This window comes from Vespa velutina, chromosome 9 (assembly GCF_912470025.1).
Source record: "Vespa velutina chromosome 9, iVesVel2.1, whole genome shotgun sequence".
Taxonomy (NCBI): Eukaryota; Metazoa; Arthropoda; class Insecta; order Hymenoptera; family Vespidae; genus Vespa; species Vespa velutina.
This window is the reverse complement of record NC_062196.1, coordinates 195676-213365: the sequence shown is the minus strand read 5'-3', so window position 1 is coordinate 213365 and position 17690 is coordinate 195676. Positions and strand designations below refer to the sequence as shown.

The window sequence follows — 17690 nt, the reverse complement described above, 5'->3', positions numbered from 1 at the left end:
ATCGCACTACTTTCTTTCGACTAGTCGGAATATTTCCAAATCCAAGTTTCTCATTGGTTCGAGAGGCAGGCTCATAACTTTCCCTCTATTTGTCGGAATATATCTAGGTCCAGCAGTCGCATTGTTTTGAGAGATAATCGCACAAAATTTCTTAGACTAGTCGGAATATTTTTAATTGACAGACGCATGGGTTCGTGAGGCAGTCGCATAAACTTGTCCGAACAAGTAAGAAACATACCAAGTCCGACAGTCGCATTGGTTCGAGAGGCACTCCCACAAATTCCCCTTGACAAGTCGGAAAGCTTCTAGTTATGATAGTCTCATTGATTCGAGTGATCCTATAAAAACTTTGCTGCGAATAGTTGAAATTTTTCTAGTTTCGATAGTGGCATTGTTTACGGAGGCACTCGCATAAATTTCCTTAGACCAACCAAGATATTTCCAAGAACGAAAGTCGCTTTGGTTCGAAAGACAATCGCATTGTTGTGGGATGCACTCGCATAACTCTCCCTCGACTAGTCTGAATACAAGTTAGATAGTAACGTGAAATCGTGGACACTCACATAAATTGTCCTTGACTAATCGGAATATTACCAAGTCCGACAGTCGCTTTAATTTGCGAGGCTCACGCATGTTTTTCTTCGACTTGTCGGATAAAATCCATGTCCGATAGTCGCTTCGTTCAAGAGACACTTGCATATGTTTCCCTTGATTAGACGGGATATTTCCATTTCCGACCGCCGCATGTGTTCATGAGGCACACGCACAACTTTACCTCTTCTATTTGGTGTTTTTTTCGAATCCTATAGACGAATTGGACGAGAGGTACGCGCACAACATTCTCTCGACAAGAACGGGTTATTTTCAAGTCCAAAGACGCACTGGTTAGAAAAGCACTCGTATTAGTTCCTCTCTAATAGTAGGAATATTTTCATTTGCGAATTTCGCATTGTTACGGAAGGAACTCTCATAACTTTCCCTCGGCCAGATGGAATATATCAAAGACCAAATTTTTTATTGGTTCGAGAGGCCCTATCATAACTTTCCATCGTATAGTCTGAATATTTCCAATTCAGACAGTCGCATTGGTTCGAGCGGCATTCGCGTGACTTTTCATGGACAAGTTGCAATATTTCCATGTCCGTCGATCACATTGGAACAAAAATCCCTTGATTAACTTTCCCTCGACTATACGGAATATTTCCAAGTCCGACAGCCGCATTGTTTCGAGAGGCACTCGCATAGCTTTCCGTAGATTAGTCGCAATATTTCCAAATCCGACATCGGCATTTGTTCGAGAGGCACGCGAATTGCTTTTCACGACTAGTCGGAATATTTTCAATTCCACCATCCACATTGGATTGGGATGCAATCGCATGACTTTCCTTCGACTAGTCGGAATAATTCCAAATCCGACAGTTGCATTGTTCCGAGTGGCACGCGCATTACTTTCTCTCGGCTAGTCGGAATATTTCTAAGTCCGACATCCGCTATGGTTCCAGAGTCGCTCGTATATCATTATTTTGACTGGACGGAATATTTCCCATTCCGACAGCAGCATTGGTTCATGAGCCACTCGCATATCATTCTCTCGACTACTCGGAGTATTTTCAATTTCGACAATCCCTTCGCTTATAAAGCCACTCGCATAACTTTCCTTCGTCTAGTTTAATATTTCCAAGTCCGACAGCCGCATTGGTTCGAAAGGCACTTGCACGACATTTCATCGATTGGTCGGAATTATTCCAAGTCCGACAGCCGCGTTGGTTTGTAAGGGAGTGGCATAAATTTCTTTCGATTAGTCGGAATATTTCCAAGCCTGACAATCGCAGTGGTACACAAATCAGTCGCATAACTAAACTACGACTAGTCGAAATATTACTAAAACCGTCAGTTGCTTTGTTTCGAATGGCACTCGCACTACTTTCATCCGACTAGTCGGAATATTTATAATTCCAACAGCCGCATTCGTTCGAGAGGAACTCACATAACCTTCCATCGACTAGACGGTATACTTCCAAATACGACAATCGCATTCGTTTTCAAATCAGTTGCTTAGCATTCCCTCAACTTGCCGAAAAATTTCCTGGGTCCAATTGTCGCATTGATTTGAAATATATTTTCCCTCGCATAATTTCCCCTAGACTAAACGGAATATTTATAAGTACGAGAGTCGCATTAGTTCGAGATGCACTCGCATAACTTGCCTTTGACTCGTCGGTATATTTTCAAGTCGTACAGTCCCGTTGGTTCACAAGAAACTCACATAATTTTTCCTCGTCTAGTCGGAATATTTTTATACCCGAAAGTCGCATTGGTTCTCAAGTCAGTCGCAATACTTTTCCTCGGCTTGTCGGAATATTTTAAAGTCCGACAGTCGAAATTGTTCATATATCAATCGCATAACTATCTCTTGACTATTTGGTATATTTCTAAGTCATTAGTTACATTTGTGCGAAAAGCACTCGCATATCTTTCTCTCTACTAGTCTGAATATTTATAAGCTCGAGAGTCACTTTGATTCGAGATGCACTCGCATGACTTTCACACGACTAGTACTAATATGTCTTATTCCGATAGTCTCTTTGATTCACAAGTCACTCGCATAACATTCCCTCGTCTAGTCGGAATTTTTCTAGGTCCGACAGTACCATTGCTTTGAGAGGCACTCGCATATCTTCCCTCGACTAGTCGGAAAATTACCATGTCCGACAATCGTCTTTATTCCAAAGTCAATCGCATAACTCTCGACTGTTCGGAATATTTCCAAGTCCGACAGTCGCACTAGTTCGAGATGAACTCGCATAACTTTTTTCGACTAGTCGGAATATTTCCAAGACCCACAGTCGGTTTGATAAGGTAGGAATGTCTATAACTTTACCTGGACTATTCGGTATATTTCCATGTCTGCTACTCGCATTATTCTGAGAGGTACTCTCATAACTTTTCCTCGACAAGTCGGAATACTTCCAATTCCGACAGTCCGATATTATGATTATTATTGTTTTTATATACATTATTATGAATATTATGATTATTATGATTATTATTATGGTAATTAAGGTTATTATTATGATTATTATGATTATTAATTCGAATATTATTCTGAATTTTATGATTATTATGAATATTACTATGATTATTACGGTTATTATAATTTTTATTTGGATTATTATTATAGTTATTATCAGTACTATTACGCTTATTAAAATCATTATGATTATTATTAGGATCATTATTATTATGGTTATAATTATTATGATTATTATTGTAATTATTATAATATTTATGGTGATTATTATTCTTATTAGGATTATAATTTTTATTATATATATTATGATAATTATTATTATGATTATTACCGTTATTATAATTATTATCATTATTGTAATCATTATTATGATCATTATGATTATTATGATTATAATTATGATTATTATAATTTTATGAACATTATTATGGTTATTATTATTATTATGTTTATTGTGATTATTATTATGATTAGTAATAAGATTATTAATATTATTATGGTTATTATTATGATTATTATGATTTTTTTCATGATTATTATGTTTATTATGGTTATTATAAACATTATTATAATTTTTATGGTTATTTTGATGCTAATTATTATTGTGATTATTATTATTATTTTGACTATCATTATTCTCATTTGGATTATTATGGACATTTTATTTATAATGAAAATTATTATGATTATCATGATTATTACGATTATTGTAAACATTATTATGATTATATGACTATTATTAGTTTTATTTTGCACATAATGATTATTCTTATTATTATGTGTATTATGATTATTATTTTTATAATTATTATTATTATATTTATTATGGTTATATTATTAATAATATGGTTATTACAATTAGGATTATGATAATTAATTCGATAATTGTTAGATGCATTACAATTATTAAGAACATTATGAATATTATTATTATTTTTATGATTATGATAAGGATTATTATGAATACTATTATAATTATTACATTTATTATTATAACTATTATGATTATTATAGTAATTTCTGTAATTATTATAATTATTATTATTTTTATTATGATTATTATTATGATTATTTTTATTACTATGATTATTATGACCATTCTTACGATTATTATGGAAATTATGATTTTTTCATGGTTATTAAGACTATTATTAAGTTTATTATGGATATTATGATTGTTACTATAATTATTATGGTTATTATTATAGTCATTATGATTATTATAATGTCTGTTATGACTATTATTATGATTATTATGATTATTTTTGCGATTATTATTATGACCCTTATTGATGTTTTTATGATTATTATGGTTATTATGATTATTATTGTGATTATTATCCTTGTTGTGGTTGTTATGATTATTATTATGGTAATTATGTTTATTATTAATGTAATTAATATTATTAATGGGATTGTCATGTTTACTATGATTATTATGATTATTGTTAGCATTATTAGGACTATTATGATATTTATTATGGTTAATATGATTATTATTATGATTATTATGCTTATTATTATGATCATTTTGATTACTATTATGGTTACTATGATATTTATTGTAAAATTAAAATGAGTATTATGGTTATTATATTTGCTATTATGATAACAATTATTATTATTATGGTTATTAGGACTATTATAGTTATTATTATGATTATTATGATGATTATTATGCTTATTATGATTTTTATTATAATTATTATGATGGTTAATATGCTTATTATAGATATTATGATTATTGTCATGATTATTGTGATTAATTTTATGATTATTATTGTTATAATGTTCATAATTATGATTATTATGGTTATTAATATTATAATTCTTATACGTATTATCATTATTATCAAGGATATTATGGTTTTTATGATTATTATTATGATTATTATGATTATTATTATGCTTATTATGGCTTTCGTGAATATCAATATGATTATTATTATTACTATTATTGTTATTATGATTATTATTATTAGTATTATGATTTTTATGATTATAAGTATGAAAATCATGATAATTATTATGATAATTATAATTATTATTACGATAATTGTGATTATTATAATTTTTAATATGATTATGATGATTAGTAAAATGATTATTATGATTATTATGAATATTATTATGGTTATAATGATTATTATTATCGTTATTGTTATCATTATTATTACCGATATTATTACGGGTATTATTACCGCAATTATAATTGTCATTTTTATTGTTATTATTATCATTATTATTATCGCTATAAGTACCATTATGATTATCTTTTTTATTATCATCGGTATTATTACCGTAATTATTACCTTAAATATTATTCTTATTATTTCCGTTATTATTACCGTTAATATTACTGTTCTTATTAACGTTATCATTACCCTTATTAATATCTTAATTATTATCCTTATTATTAAACTTCAATACTATCGTTATTATTATGATTATTGTTATCTTTATTATAATCGTTATTATTTTCGTTATTATTATCTTAATTATTATCCTTATTATTAACGCAATTATTTATCATTTGTATCGTTAATACTATCTTTATTATTATCGTTATTATTATCTTTATTATTATCAGTATTATTATAATTATTTTGATCGTTCTTATTATCGTTATTATTCTCGTTATTATTATTGTTATCTTTATTTTTATTATTATCGTTATTATTTTCATTAATATTTCCGTTATTGTTATCGTTATTTCTATCATTATTAATACCGTTATTATTACCGTTATTACTACCGTCATTAATATCGTTATTGTTATCGTTTATATTACCGTTATTATTATCATTATTATTACCGTTATTATTATTGTTATAATTTCCGCAAAATTAATACTATTATTACCGTTATTATTACAGTTATTATTATCAATTTTATTAACCTTATTATAATTATTTTTATCGCTACTAATATCATTATTATTATCTTTATTATTATTGTTATCGTTATTATTATTGTCATTATCATTGTTATTATTTCCGGTACTATTATCATCATTATCGTTATTATTAACCTTATTAATATAATTATTTTCGTTATTATTACTGTTATTATGACTGTTATTATTACCGTTATTATTACTGTTCTTACTGCCGCAATTTTACTGTTATTATTATTGTTATTGTTACCGTTATTATTACCGATATTATTACCGATATTATTACCGTTATATATACCGTAGTTTTTATTGTTATTATTTCCGTTATTATTACCTTTATTATTACCGTTATTATTATCGTTATTATTACCCTTATTGTTATCGTTATTATTATCGTTCTTATTAATCTTCATTACTATCGTTATTACTATGTTTATTATAATCCTTATTGTAATCGTTATTATTATCGTGATTTTTACCGTTATAATTATCAGTATTGTTATCGCTATTAGTATCATTATTATTATCTTTATGTTTATTAATATCGTTATTTTTATTTTTATTATCATTGTTATTATTACTTATTTTATTAGCATTATTATTATCGTCATTATTACCGTTATTATTAATGTTATTTTTACCGTTATTATTATCGTGGTTATTATCGTTATTATTACCATGGTAATGAATGTTTTTATTACAGTTATTATTATCATTATTATTATCTTTATCATTATCTTTATTATTTCAATTATTATTATAGTTATTATTGTCGCTATTAGTATCTTCTTCTTCTTTCAATGAATCCTTCTCTGGAACACGTGCCAATTTCAATTCTTCATACGTTGCTTTATTATCTTCCATTCCCTTCAATATTCCTTCATCTTTTCACTGTGCTGTTTCTTTTTATTTTCAGACCACTTCGCACCTGGTTTTTTCTTCAATCTTCCTTGGAACCCTTCCATGCTTAATACCCTCTTTCTAAAAATATCTATGTCTATAATTTCTTCCTCACTTATAATATTTCTTTCTAGATTTTTATTTGCCCCTTGAATCCAGCTAGTTGTTGCCTTTTTCTCCCAAATGTATATGAGTATCCTTTTTGTTAATCTGGAATCATCCATTCTGTAAATATAGTTAAAGAATTGCAGACTTCTTTTCCTAATCCTTTCTATTATGCCTTCTATGTTCCTGTATATTTCATCATTAGACATTAATTTCTATACTTCTGTTGTTTTCACTGAACCTAAAATTTTCCTCATGATTCTCCTTTCTAGTACTTCTAGTTTATCTAATCTATAATTTAGTAGGAAGCATTCACTCGCGTATAAGCACTCCGGTTTCAGTACTCTAGCTTAGTGCCTTATTTTAAGATTTTTAGATAAACACTTTTTGTTGTAAAAATTCTTAATGATACCGTACGCCCTTTCCATCTTGCGTACCCTTTCTTCTACTGCAGATTTTTCTAAATCATTTTCTTGAATTATTTCTTCCAAGTATTTGAATTTTTTTACTTTTTCCACTGGACAAATATCTGTAGTTAAAAATTTTTGAGCGTTCTTGAAGTTTGTAATAAATTTAGTTTTTTTACTACGAAGATTTTCAAACCTGTTTTATAGCTATTTCTTCCAAGAGATTGATTTGTGTTGTTGGAATTTTCGGTTGTCTGACACTATAGCAAAATCGTCTGCAAATGCTAGTCAACTTATTTCAATGCCTTTGTTTTTTCTCTCCAAAGTTACTGGCGAAATGTTTTATTCTTTTAGTTTTACCTTCCTAATTCTGACAATTTTTTTTTGAACACAGTTGAACAGAAGAGGTGATAAACCATCACCTTGCCTTACACGTGTATTTATTTAAATAAGCTTTGATATCTCACCCATAAATTTTACTTTTGATATCGTGTCTGTGAGTGTTTCACGTTATAAGTTTGCCAATTTATTTTTAACTCCAAATTCACGTATTATTTTATCTATGGTTTCCCCATCAACCGAGTCAAATGCCTTTTTAAAATCTATAAAAGTTACAACTATGTCCTTTGAATTCAGTATCTTATGGCGAATTATGAATTTTAAGTTAAAAATTTGTTCTGAACAAGATCTATCTTTTCGAAATCCAGCTTGATACCCACCTAATTACATGTCAAGTATTGTTTCTATTCTATTCAGCAATTTTTTTGAAATTACCTTGTATGCAGTTTGCAGAAGAGAGATGCCTCTATAGTTATCAACGTTCTGTTTTTCCCCTTTTTTGTGTAATAGGTGAATTAAAGCTACTTTCCATTCTTATGGAAATCTCTCTATTCTTCAAATATCTTCAAAGATTAATTGCAGGTCTTCAATGATTTTTGATTGAGACCATTTCAAAAGTTCAGCTATTATAGAGTCTTCTCCACTAGCTCTATTATTTTTTAGATTGTTAATTGCTTCCTTAATTTCTTCAGCATAGGTTGGTATATCTTCGTCCAGATTTTCAGTTATTTCAGAGAATTCATATATATGTTTTGTTTCAGGGCAGTTTAAAAGTTGATCAAAGTGTTTCACAAGTACTTCACAGTTCTCAGCATTGCTTAGGCCAAGTTTATCATTATCATCTTTGAAGCATATGCTAGGCGCTTGATACCAACGTATGATCTTGATATGAATTTTAAAAGTCTGATAGAAATTTTGTGAATTACTTTTAACAAAGTTGTTTTGCATGTCGATAAGTTGTGATTTTTCGAAAGATCTTTTAACTCCTCTTATTATTCTAACAGTGTCTTTCCTTTGTTGTTTGAATTAGTCATGGTGTTTAGTATTTCCTGAGCATTTCCACTTTTTCCATTGTTTTGTTCTCTTGTTAATGCATCTTCACATATTTGGTTCCACCAAAGTTTTTATCAATGCTTGGCTAGTCCAAATGTTTTCTGGGCTGCGAACGTTATTTCTTTAGATAAATTTTGCCACTTCCTATGATGTGTTACTTTTAATTCCTCCTAAAATGTTTCCAAAGTTTCTTGTGTAATTTGGAGTCTATTTGTGTAGTATTTATTTATTTTTTCCCCTATTCTGTGATCTCTGTTGGGTAAGAATTTGAGTTTGATTTTAGACAAATAGTGATCGGAATCAAATTCTCTGCTTCTTACTATCTTGACATTCATAATTTCCTTCATGTTTCTTTTGAATATAGCTACATGATCTAGTTGAAATTCACCTATCATTGGATTTGGAGGTATCCATGTTTTAGCTCTTCTTGGCAATTTCCTGAAGAAAGTCGACATTACCTTCATTTGAAAGTTTTTACAAATAATAATCAATCTCATCCAATTTCTGTTAGTTCTTTGGTGTGCAGCATATTCTCCCACTATTGGTCCATGAATTCTCTCTCTTCCTATTTGGGCATTGAAATCTCCAAGGAATATCACTACAGTTGATTAACACGTTTACCCCGGTGCTGGCCACCGGTGGCCCGCACTAAACTGTCTCATCGGGCGGTGCGGGCCACCAGTGACCCGCTCTATACTGTCCCATTGGGCGGCGCAGGCCACCGGTGACCCGCACTAGATTGTCTCATCGGATGGCGCGGGCCACCAGCGGTTCGCATTCGATTCTGTTCTGAATTATTAGACTATTGGACACTGAAAATTAAAATAATGAAAATTTAACGTCTATTCATTAAAAACATTTATTTTTAATAATAATTATAATTTATAATGCATCAGAAACATAAGTTTTGTTCAATAACATAATAATACAGTATTATAAAAAAAAACACAATTACGGTAAAAATAACATAAAATTTGATACTGTTTTATTTATAACTTCATTATTTATTGTTTTTTGTGTAATTTGTTAAAACATTTCAAGCAAAGTGCTAGCTGACCCTTGCAATGCCCACAATACGTCTTAACTTTTTTAGTATTGTTAATGGCATAAGCTCTGCCCTTTTTATTGGACATATTCTTATAGCATTCCTTGCAGCGTTTACGGGACTCTCTTGCAGATCCTTCATATGATTGAAGAACATGTTTATGTGACGGCATATAACGGCATATTTGTTTATTGGGCAAAAGGTAATCGATAATAACTTCCCTAAATCGTAACATATTCATATTTTTAGTGCCCCATTTTTTATGAATATACCAGGCATTCACGAGGGAAGTTCCGTATATTAATTGTATTATTATTTTTCGATACCATTTAATGGTTTTTCGTAAACAGCTGTAGTACGCCGATAGTTGATCTGATAAATCAACACCTTTTTTTGCAATATTATAATCAAACACAGCATCGGTCTTTACTGGGCCATTTGTTCCTTGCACAAATTTACACAGGTGATTCTTTGAGGTAGTTAACATGCAAACTGGTCTTTTGTCAGTCCATTTAAGAAATTTTACACCGCTACGATTTTCGAAACTCATCAATTCACCACGTTTTTGTTTTTTTTGTGCCTGCGGTGGTAGACCTTTTTTGTTTATTTTTACAGTACCACAAAAAAATGTATTGTTCTCTAAAAGTTCTTTACCCAAAGGGACACTTGTATAATAACTATCAATAAATAGTTATTATTGCGGCCCTCAAATAATAAGCCACTTAATAATCTCATGACTACATCATGAGAATGTGATTTTTCAGTGATCGTTCCATTTTTCCCGGCATATATTTCGATATTATAAGTGTAACCTTCAGGCAAATGCAATTTGTATGCTTTTACGCCATTTTTATGTCGTTTGCCTGGGATGTATTGACGAAAACCTAGACGTCCTCTCTATGGAACCATACTTTCATCGATAACGATATTTTTGCCTTGTTTAATAGAACTCTTAAAGTTATCCACATTTGCTTCAATAATATTTCGAATTTTGTGCAACCGATTTTCAGTTTTGGCTGTGGTATTGTCTGAAAAATGCAAAAACTATAGAATAGATAGAAAACGGTCACGTCTCATTGCCTTTTTTATGAGTGCGTTCGCATACATGTCCTTGTTAGACCAATTCAATCTAATTTCTGGCAATTCCACTATACCCATAATAAGCAATATGCCAAAAAAAGTATTCATTTCATCTCTTGTAACAGAGTTGCCAGTCCTGTTGGTGCATTCTACTGCTAGATGAAGAATTATTTATACTTTTTGTAGCATATTTATTTGTTTCATCAACTCTTTGTTTCATCTTCTCTAGTATGTAATCCGTGAAGAATAGTTTGTATAAAGCAAAAGGGTCATTACAGTCAATGTTTTCATGTAAAAATTCCTCTTCTTCTGAATACTCATTTATAACTACAGTTCTTTCTTTTACTTCCTGCCATTCTTCATCGTGATCCTCGTTCTCTGATTTAGATACCAAATCTTCTCCATCCGTGGAACATTCGTTTTCTTCATTGTTTACATTAACAAAATCCTCGTCTGAAGAGGAAGAGAATATCCGTAATCTTGATGCTTCTCTTCTGCTTCTAATTATAGATTTATCAGAATCACTTATTTCCATATCCATATTTTAATTTTTTAAAAGGGCAAAAAATAAAAAAACATTCTATATACCTTTCTAGTTATACTTACTGTCAGAAATCTGTGGTCAGGATGAAGAAACGGCACGAGTTACACAACTTGCACAATAAGATCTCACTGTACTACAGAGCAAACAAACACGTATGCAGGGCTGAACAGACTAAGTCCCGATGCATTGCATAACACAATGGTGGGTTTCTCTTCAAAGCTGCCACCTGGGGTAGTGCTTTCTTTCAGCGACTTTTCCATTCTGCAATTGAAATTTTGTGTTACAATGGTAGGAATAAAATTCCGAAGTAAGATCAGATTGTTAGTCTGCAATGATTTGACTTCGTGGTTGACCCATTAAGTTCTTCCGCCCCCACAGTCGTGGAGAAATAAAATCGTTGAAGTATCCGTATATTATATTAAAATTATTTTAGTTCTTTTTCCGAATTTTTAATGTATAAATAAATATACCATTATTTAAATAATACTTTACTCTATCCAACGTACACTAAAGATTGTTTAAATAATTAAAAATTTATCGAAAATATTAATTTAGAAGTACTTCCGTTCGGAAAGAGTTTCGATGTGTTCGCTTCGGAAGGTGAAAGCAGACACTATTAGTATCATTATTATTATCTTTATTATTATTATTAATGTTATTATTATTGTTATTATCACCGTTATTATTACTTGTATTACTATCATTATTAATATCATTATACTTACCGTTATTATTACAGATATTATTACCGTTATTATTAATGTAATTATTATCGTTATTATTATCATTATTATGATAGTTATTATTACCGTTATTTGATCGTCATTATTACTGTTATAATTTGCCGTTGTTATTATTGTTATTATTTCCCTTGTTATTATCATTATTATTATCGTTATTATAATAGTTATTATTACATTTATTATTATCTTTATTATTAATCTTGTTTACTATGGTTATTACTATGTTTTTTATTATCCTGATTATAATCGTCTTTATTATTGTTATCATTATCGTTTCTATTATTATTATTATCGTTAGAAATATTATTATCGTTACTACCATTGTTATTATTATAGCCAATATTATCGTCATTATTACCGTTATTATTATTCTTATCATTATTATAACCGTTATTACTATTTTTATTATTATCCTTATTATTATCGCTGTTATTATCGTTATTATTATCATTATTATTATCAATATTATTATCGTTATTATTATCGCTATTATTATCGTTATTATTATCTTTATTATTATATTTATTATTACCGATAATATTAACCTTAATTACTATCGTTAATAATTTATATATTATTATCGTTCTTATTATCGTTATTATCATCTTTATTATTATCCTTATCATTATCATTATCATATTTTTATCGTTATTGTTAATGTTATTATACTCGAAACAATTATCGTTATTATTATCGTAATTAATATCGTCATTTTTATCGTTATAATCATGATTATTATTATAGCTATCCGTATCATTATTCGCCCAAAGGGAGGATTGGAGCATTCCTTTCGACGAGTAGCACCGTCGGGGCTTGTGCTACAAGGAGTACAACCTCCCTAAATAAACCAGGGCTCATCTGGCCTGGATGTCCGTACCCTGTATGAGCTCCAAGCCAAGTTTACGGCAGGGCCAATAGGACTAGCAGGTACGTTGAAGCTGCCCGAAATGGATCTGCTGGAAGATACGTAAATCGCAGTTCTCGTGGAAACTCCAGGCGTCAACGCGTCGCACCCACGGGAAGGCCAGGATGTTGATGAAGAAATTAGGAGAACTTCATTTCCGCCCTTATAGCCAAAAGCTCTCACAACAATGGGAATAGTTTCGAGGGCGATTACCCCCCCACATACTGAGACACCGCGTTTGGTGGCGGCCTGGCACTGTGGAGTAAAAACACAATTTATGGAGAACCAAACTAAAAATAATTCAAAATTAACTGGAAGTGACATCACTGCTCAAGGAGACAATCACGGAGGTTCTGAGCCTTCTAAGCGAACACCACAAAATGGAGAGAGAGAAAAACTCACGTAAGCGTGGGTTCTCCTTGCCAATATAAAAGCGGCAGTGATTAGACAGCCAAACGTATATAATGCGATCAACCAAGGGCTCCCGGAACTAGAGGAGATCATTGACTACTTCGAGTTTATGTATAAATCTCGAACATAGGTCAACGAGGGAGCGAGGATCCTCGCCCGAGTCTCTCAGTGGCTACGGGCTAACTCTGTACCAGATGTTGACACAGCCAAGAAAGTAGACACAAGCCCGCCGCAGTTCCCTGAAGAAAGTCTTAAAAGACCGAGGCAAGTGGCGATGACGACCGAAGCCACCAAGTGGATGGAAGTCATTAAGAAGAGGAAAAAGTAGAAAGAACACGCGAAGAAGGCGACAGAACCCCCACTGCAAGAGAAAAAGATGTCAAGCAAATCGGAGGGCAAGGTGAAAAAGAAAACGAAACCGGACGCGATCCTCCTAAATTCTGCGCAGGGTAAGACCTACGCAGACGTAGTCGGAACTATCCACCAGCGCATCAAGAGATACGGTAATGCGATTGCTGCACTTTGGCAGCAAAAGTCGAGAAGGCCGTAAAGAAACACTGCCAGACTACTCGGGAAAACTAGAGGTCAGAATGACGAATCCCAAAACAAGGCACCAACGTCTGGCCCTTGTCAAAATAGAAGAGGAAAAAGCTGCGAAGCTTTTAAAGATCGGCAGAGTGCCGGTCGGCTACGTCAGCTGCAAAGTCAGGCGAGGAGCAGAAGCAAGGCGATGTTAACGCAGCCTCGACTATGGCCATCCCAGAGCCTCGAGGAAAGCCCCGACCGCAATAAGCTCTGCTATTTCTGCGGCAGCACGGAGCACAAGCTCAAAGACTGTAAGTTTAGAGAGCCCACTTGCTTCTTGTGCTCCAGAAGCGATGCTGAACCCAAGAAGCACTTGGCCGGTTCAAGGGCGTGCAGAGCCTTCCAGGAAGCCCTTGCAACAGCCAACAAAAAAGGATGAGAGTGCTGCAGAGAAACCTTAATAGTAGCAGGACGGCCTACCTCCTCCTAACCCAGCTCTGCTCTGAGAAAAAAGCTGATATTATTTTTATCAGCAAACAGTACCAGGACAGTGCAGGAGTAGGAAGGCACGCCGACGAATTGGGCACCGCGGCCATCTGAAATACAGATCCACGACAGATACATTTCAGGATCAAGGATCCAGATGCAGTTACGTTTAGGTGAGACACAACTCGGTGATTTATGTCGGCGTATATCTCATCCCTAACGACCGGATAGACGATTTCCAGACCAAACTGGAAGTGTCAACTGGATGATCTGGAAACGCACTGGGGGAAACGAAAGGGGATCTCATTGTGGCTGATGACCTCAATACCAAAGCTCTCGAATGGAGGGAGGCCGGGCCAGACTACAGAGGAGGACGAATCATGGAGGTGGTGTCGAGACTGGAGCTAGTAGTGCTCAACACAGGCTCGACCTCAACCTTCCGAAGGACTAGCTACAGAGAGACGATCCCGGATGTCTCTCTAGCCAATGAACACCATGTAGCAGAAATCGCATTCTGGCGAGTGATCGATGATTACACCGGGAGCGATCATCAGTACATCCCATTCGAGGTACACGATAGGATGCTAACTGTAACAAGCGTAGAGCGATCCCCTCGGTGGAACATCGCAAAAATGCGTCGAGAAAGGCTATTCCCAGCCATAGATGAAGATTGGAGATTCCAACAAATTGCATCCGCGAGTTTATCGCCAACAGCACAAGCCAGGAAAGTGATCGTAGCAACTATGCACCTCGTCCAAAAGGCTTGCGCTATAGCTGTGCCAAAGAAGAGCTCGAAACGGCAGAGGAGTCCTGCACACTGGTGGACGAATGAGATCGCAGACCTTCGCAAAATTGCTTAAGACTTCGCCGATTAGCACATCGAGCAAAGAGACGTGATCTCGACGCTGCTCCCTTGGCCGCAGAATATCAAGCGGCCAAAATGTCACTGAAGAGGACAATCAAGGCCAGTCAACGACGCTGTTGAAAAGAGCTATGTCTGAATATCGACCAGAATCCGTGGGGTTTCGGGTAACAGATCGTCATTCGGAAGCTGGGGACTCACACGCAAGGAATCCCACAGGACGCGAGGACATGGGAAAACATCGTTCATACTCTATTTCCCATGTAGCTGAAAAGAAAAATTGGCACGGCTGCTATTTATAATTGCCTAGCAGCCCCGAAGTGCCACAATTTACGGAGGAGGAGCTACTCAGCGCCGCATCTTCTATGCGGAACAAGAAAGCTCCAGAACCAGACGGCCTTCCAGGGAAAGTAATGAAAGCCGTCGCGTAGAGTCATCCTGAGCTCTTGCTAAACATGTATAATATGTTCCTCAGGCATCTTCTCCGCCTCGTAGAAGAAAGCGAGACTTGTGCTCATAAGAAAGGGCAAGGGTTCAGCATATGCCGCTTCGTCATACAGGCCTATTTGTATGCTCGATACGGCTGGCAAGCTCCTGGAGAAGCTGCTTAGGCAACGGCTGCACGCGGCCGTGAGGGCAGCGGGTGATCTTGCTGCCCGCCAGTATGCTTTTCAATCCGGCCTCTCTACCATCCACGCAATCCAAGAGCTTTTCATGGCCGCTAAAATGACGGAGTGCGGGTATCATCTATCCCGCCTTTGTGTCTACTGGCCACCTTAGACGTGAGAAATGCCTTCAACTCTGTCGGGTGGGGCTTGGAAATGGAATCGCTCGAACGTAATTTCAGTTTCACGGATTACCTACTTCGAATACTCGGCGACTATCTGAATGAGCGCTTCCTAGAATACAGCACAGACAATATTCCGAGAAGTAGGGAGTTGACATCGGTGGCAGCCCAAGACTCCGTCCTGGGACCAGATATCTGGAATATTTTCTACGACGGTATCCTACGTATGAAGGTGTTTTCATGATTAGGTACGCAGATGACATTGCATAACCGCAAGAGACACGGAGGAGGCACAGCTGCTGCTCCGCCAGGTCATGTGAAGAGTCATCTCCTGGATGGAAGACCACGGGCTGTCACTAGCAGCCCAGAAGACTGAGATCGTGCTACTGACGAATAAGCGCATCAATACCTTGCGCAACTTTACTGTAGGAGACGTGACCATTCAGACTAAGTCGGAGGTAAATAGCTAGGAGTAATTCTCGACAGCAAGCTCAATTTCGGAGAGCATATAATTCGGGCAGCCGACGAGGCGGCAAAAGTAGTAGCCTCGCTTGGCACTCTCATGGCCAACGTCAACGGTCCCCGATCGTGCATGAAGCGACTACTGATGCGCGTCGCCGAAGCAGTTATACTGTATGGCGCTGAAGTCTGGGCCGAAGCTCAGCGACACGAGAAATATCGTAAGCGTATAGCCGTGGTACAGAGGATGGGTGCTCTTCGAATCGCGTGCTCCTACCGCACAGCCTCGGATCCCGCGGTGCTAGTGGTCGCGAGAGTAATCCCGATTGATCTACTTGCCAAGGAGAGACAATTCGTCCACCAGCATAAGCTCGTTCTGGGGGAGGAGGAGGCATCAAGGATCGCCAAGTCTAGCAGCATCGAGACCTGGCAAAGCAGATGAGACCAGGAAAATAGGGGCAGATGGACTGCCCGACTCATCAGTCGACTAGACAACTGGCGAAACCGGGGGGCTGCAGAGGTCGACTTCTACCTCATCAAATTCTTGACAGTGCATGTCCTGTTCTGCTCCTACCTCGCAAAAATAAAAAAGGTAGCAAACGGCAATTGCCACTATGGGGACTGATCCGCCGACGACGGCCACTACACGATCTTTAGATGTACCCGGTGGAGCGCCGAACGACTTGCCTTGGAGAGGGTCCTCGGAGACATCTCGCCAGATAACGTCGTCTAGAAAATGCCTCGAGGTCTGGAGGAGTGGAACAATGTGATTTGGTATGTCAGGGCCATCTTGCGCAGAAAAAAGAAGGTGATGAGCGGCCCATAGACGCGCTACCAACATTGCTATAGGCTTCTGGCACGTAGAGTCAATAGGAGAGTCCCGTAAAGGGACCTGATGCAGTGGCGCTATCCCGAAGTAATGCCACATGTCGGTGCCGAGATGGTTTCACTATGCCACTAGGATGGATATGACATTAGTCGGTACTGCCTATTACAACGGTGAGTGCGACACTTATGGAGATTAGTCGGTACTGCCTATTACAACGGTGAGCGCGACACTTATGGAGTAATTAAGGGACTTTAATGTCGGATTCAATTGGTGAAGGGTTCCTC

At 35.2% G+C, this 17690-nt stretch overlaps 3 protein-coding genes across 3 annotated transcripts; 1 reads left to right on the top strand and 2 right to left on the bottom strand.

Moving 5' to 3' along the window:
* Positions 1-9628: 9628 nt before the first annotated feature.
* Positions 9629-10511, bottom strand: LOC124951676. Its single transcript, XM_047500434.1, is given in 3 exon segments — positions 9629-9997; positions 10049-10470; positions 10473-10511. Coding segments are annotated over 3 exon segments (723 nt in total). The 3' UTR covers positions 9629-9735.
* A 149-nt stretch (positions 10512-10660) lies between these two features.
* On the bottom strand, positions 10661-11397 carry LOC124951691. The gene is given in 3 exon segments (XM_047500470.1): positions 10661-10804; positions 10857-10982; positions 10984-11397. Coding segments are annotated over 3 exon segments (684 nt in total).
* A 5283-nt stretch (positions 11398-16680) lies between these two features.
* On the top strand, positions 16681-17019 carry LOC124951690. Its single transcript, XM_047500468.1, has one exon. The coding sequence runs from the start codon at positions 16681-16683 to the stop codon at positions 17017-17019; it is 339 nt and encodes a 112-aa protein (XP_047356424.1).
* Positions 17020-17690: the final 671 nt, after the last annotated feature.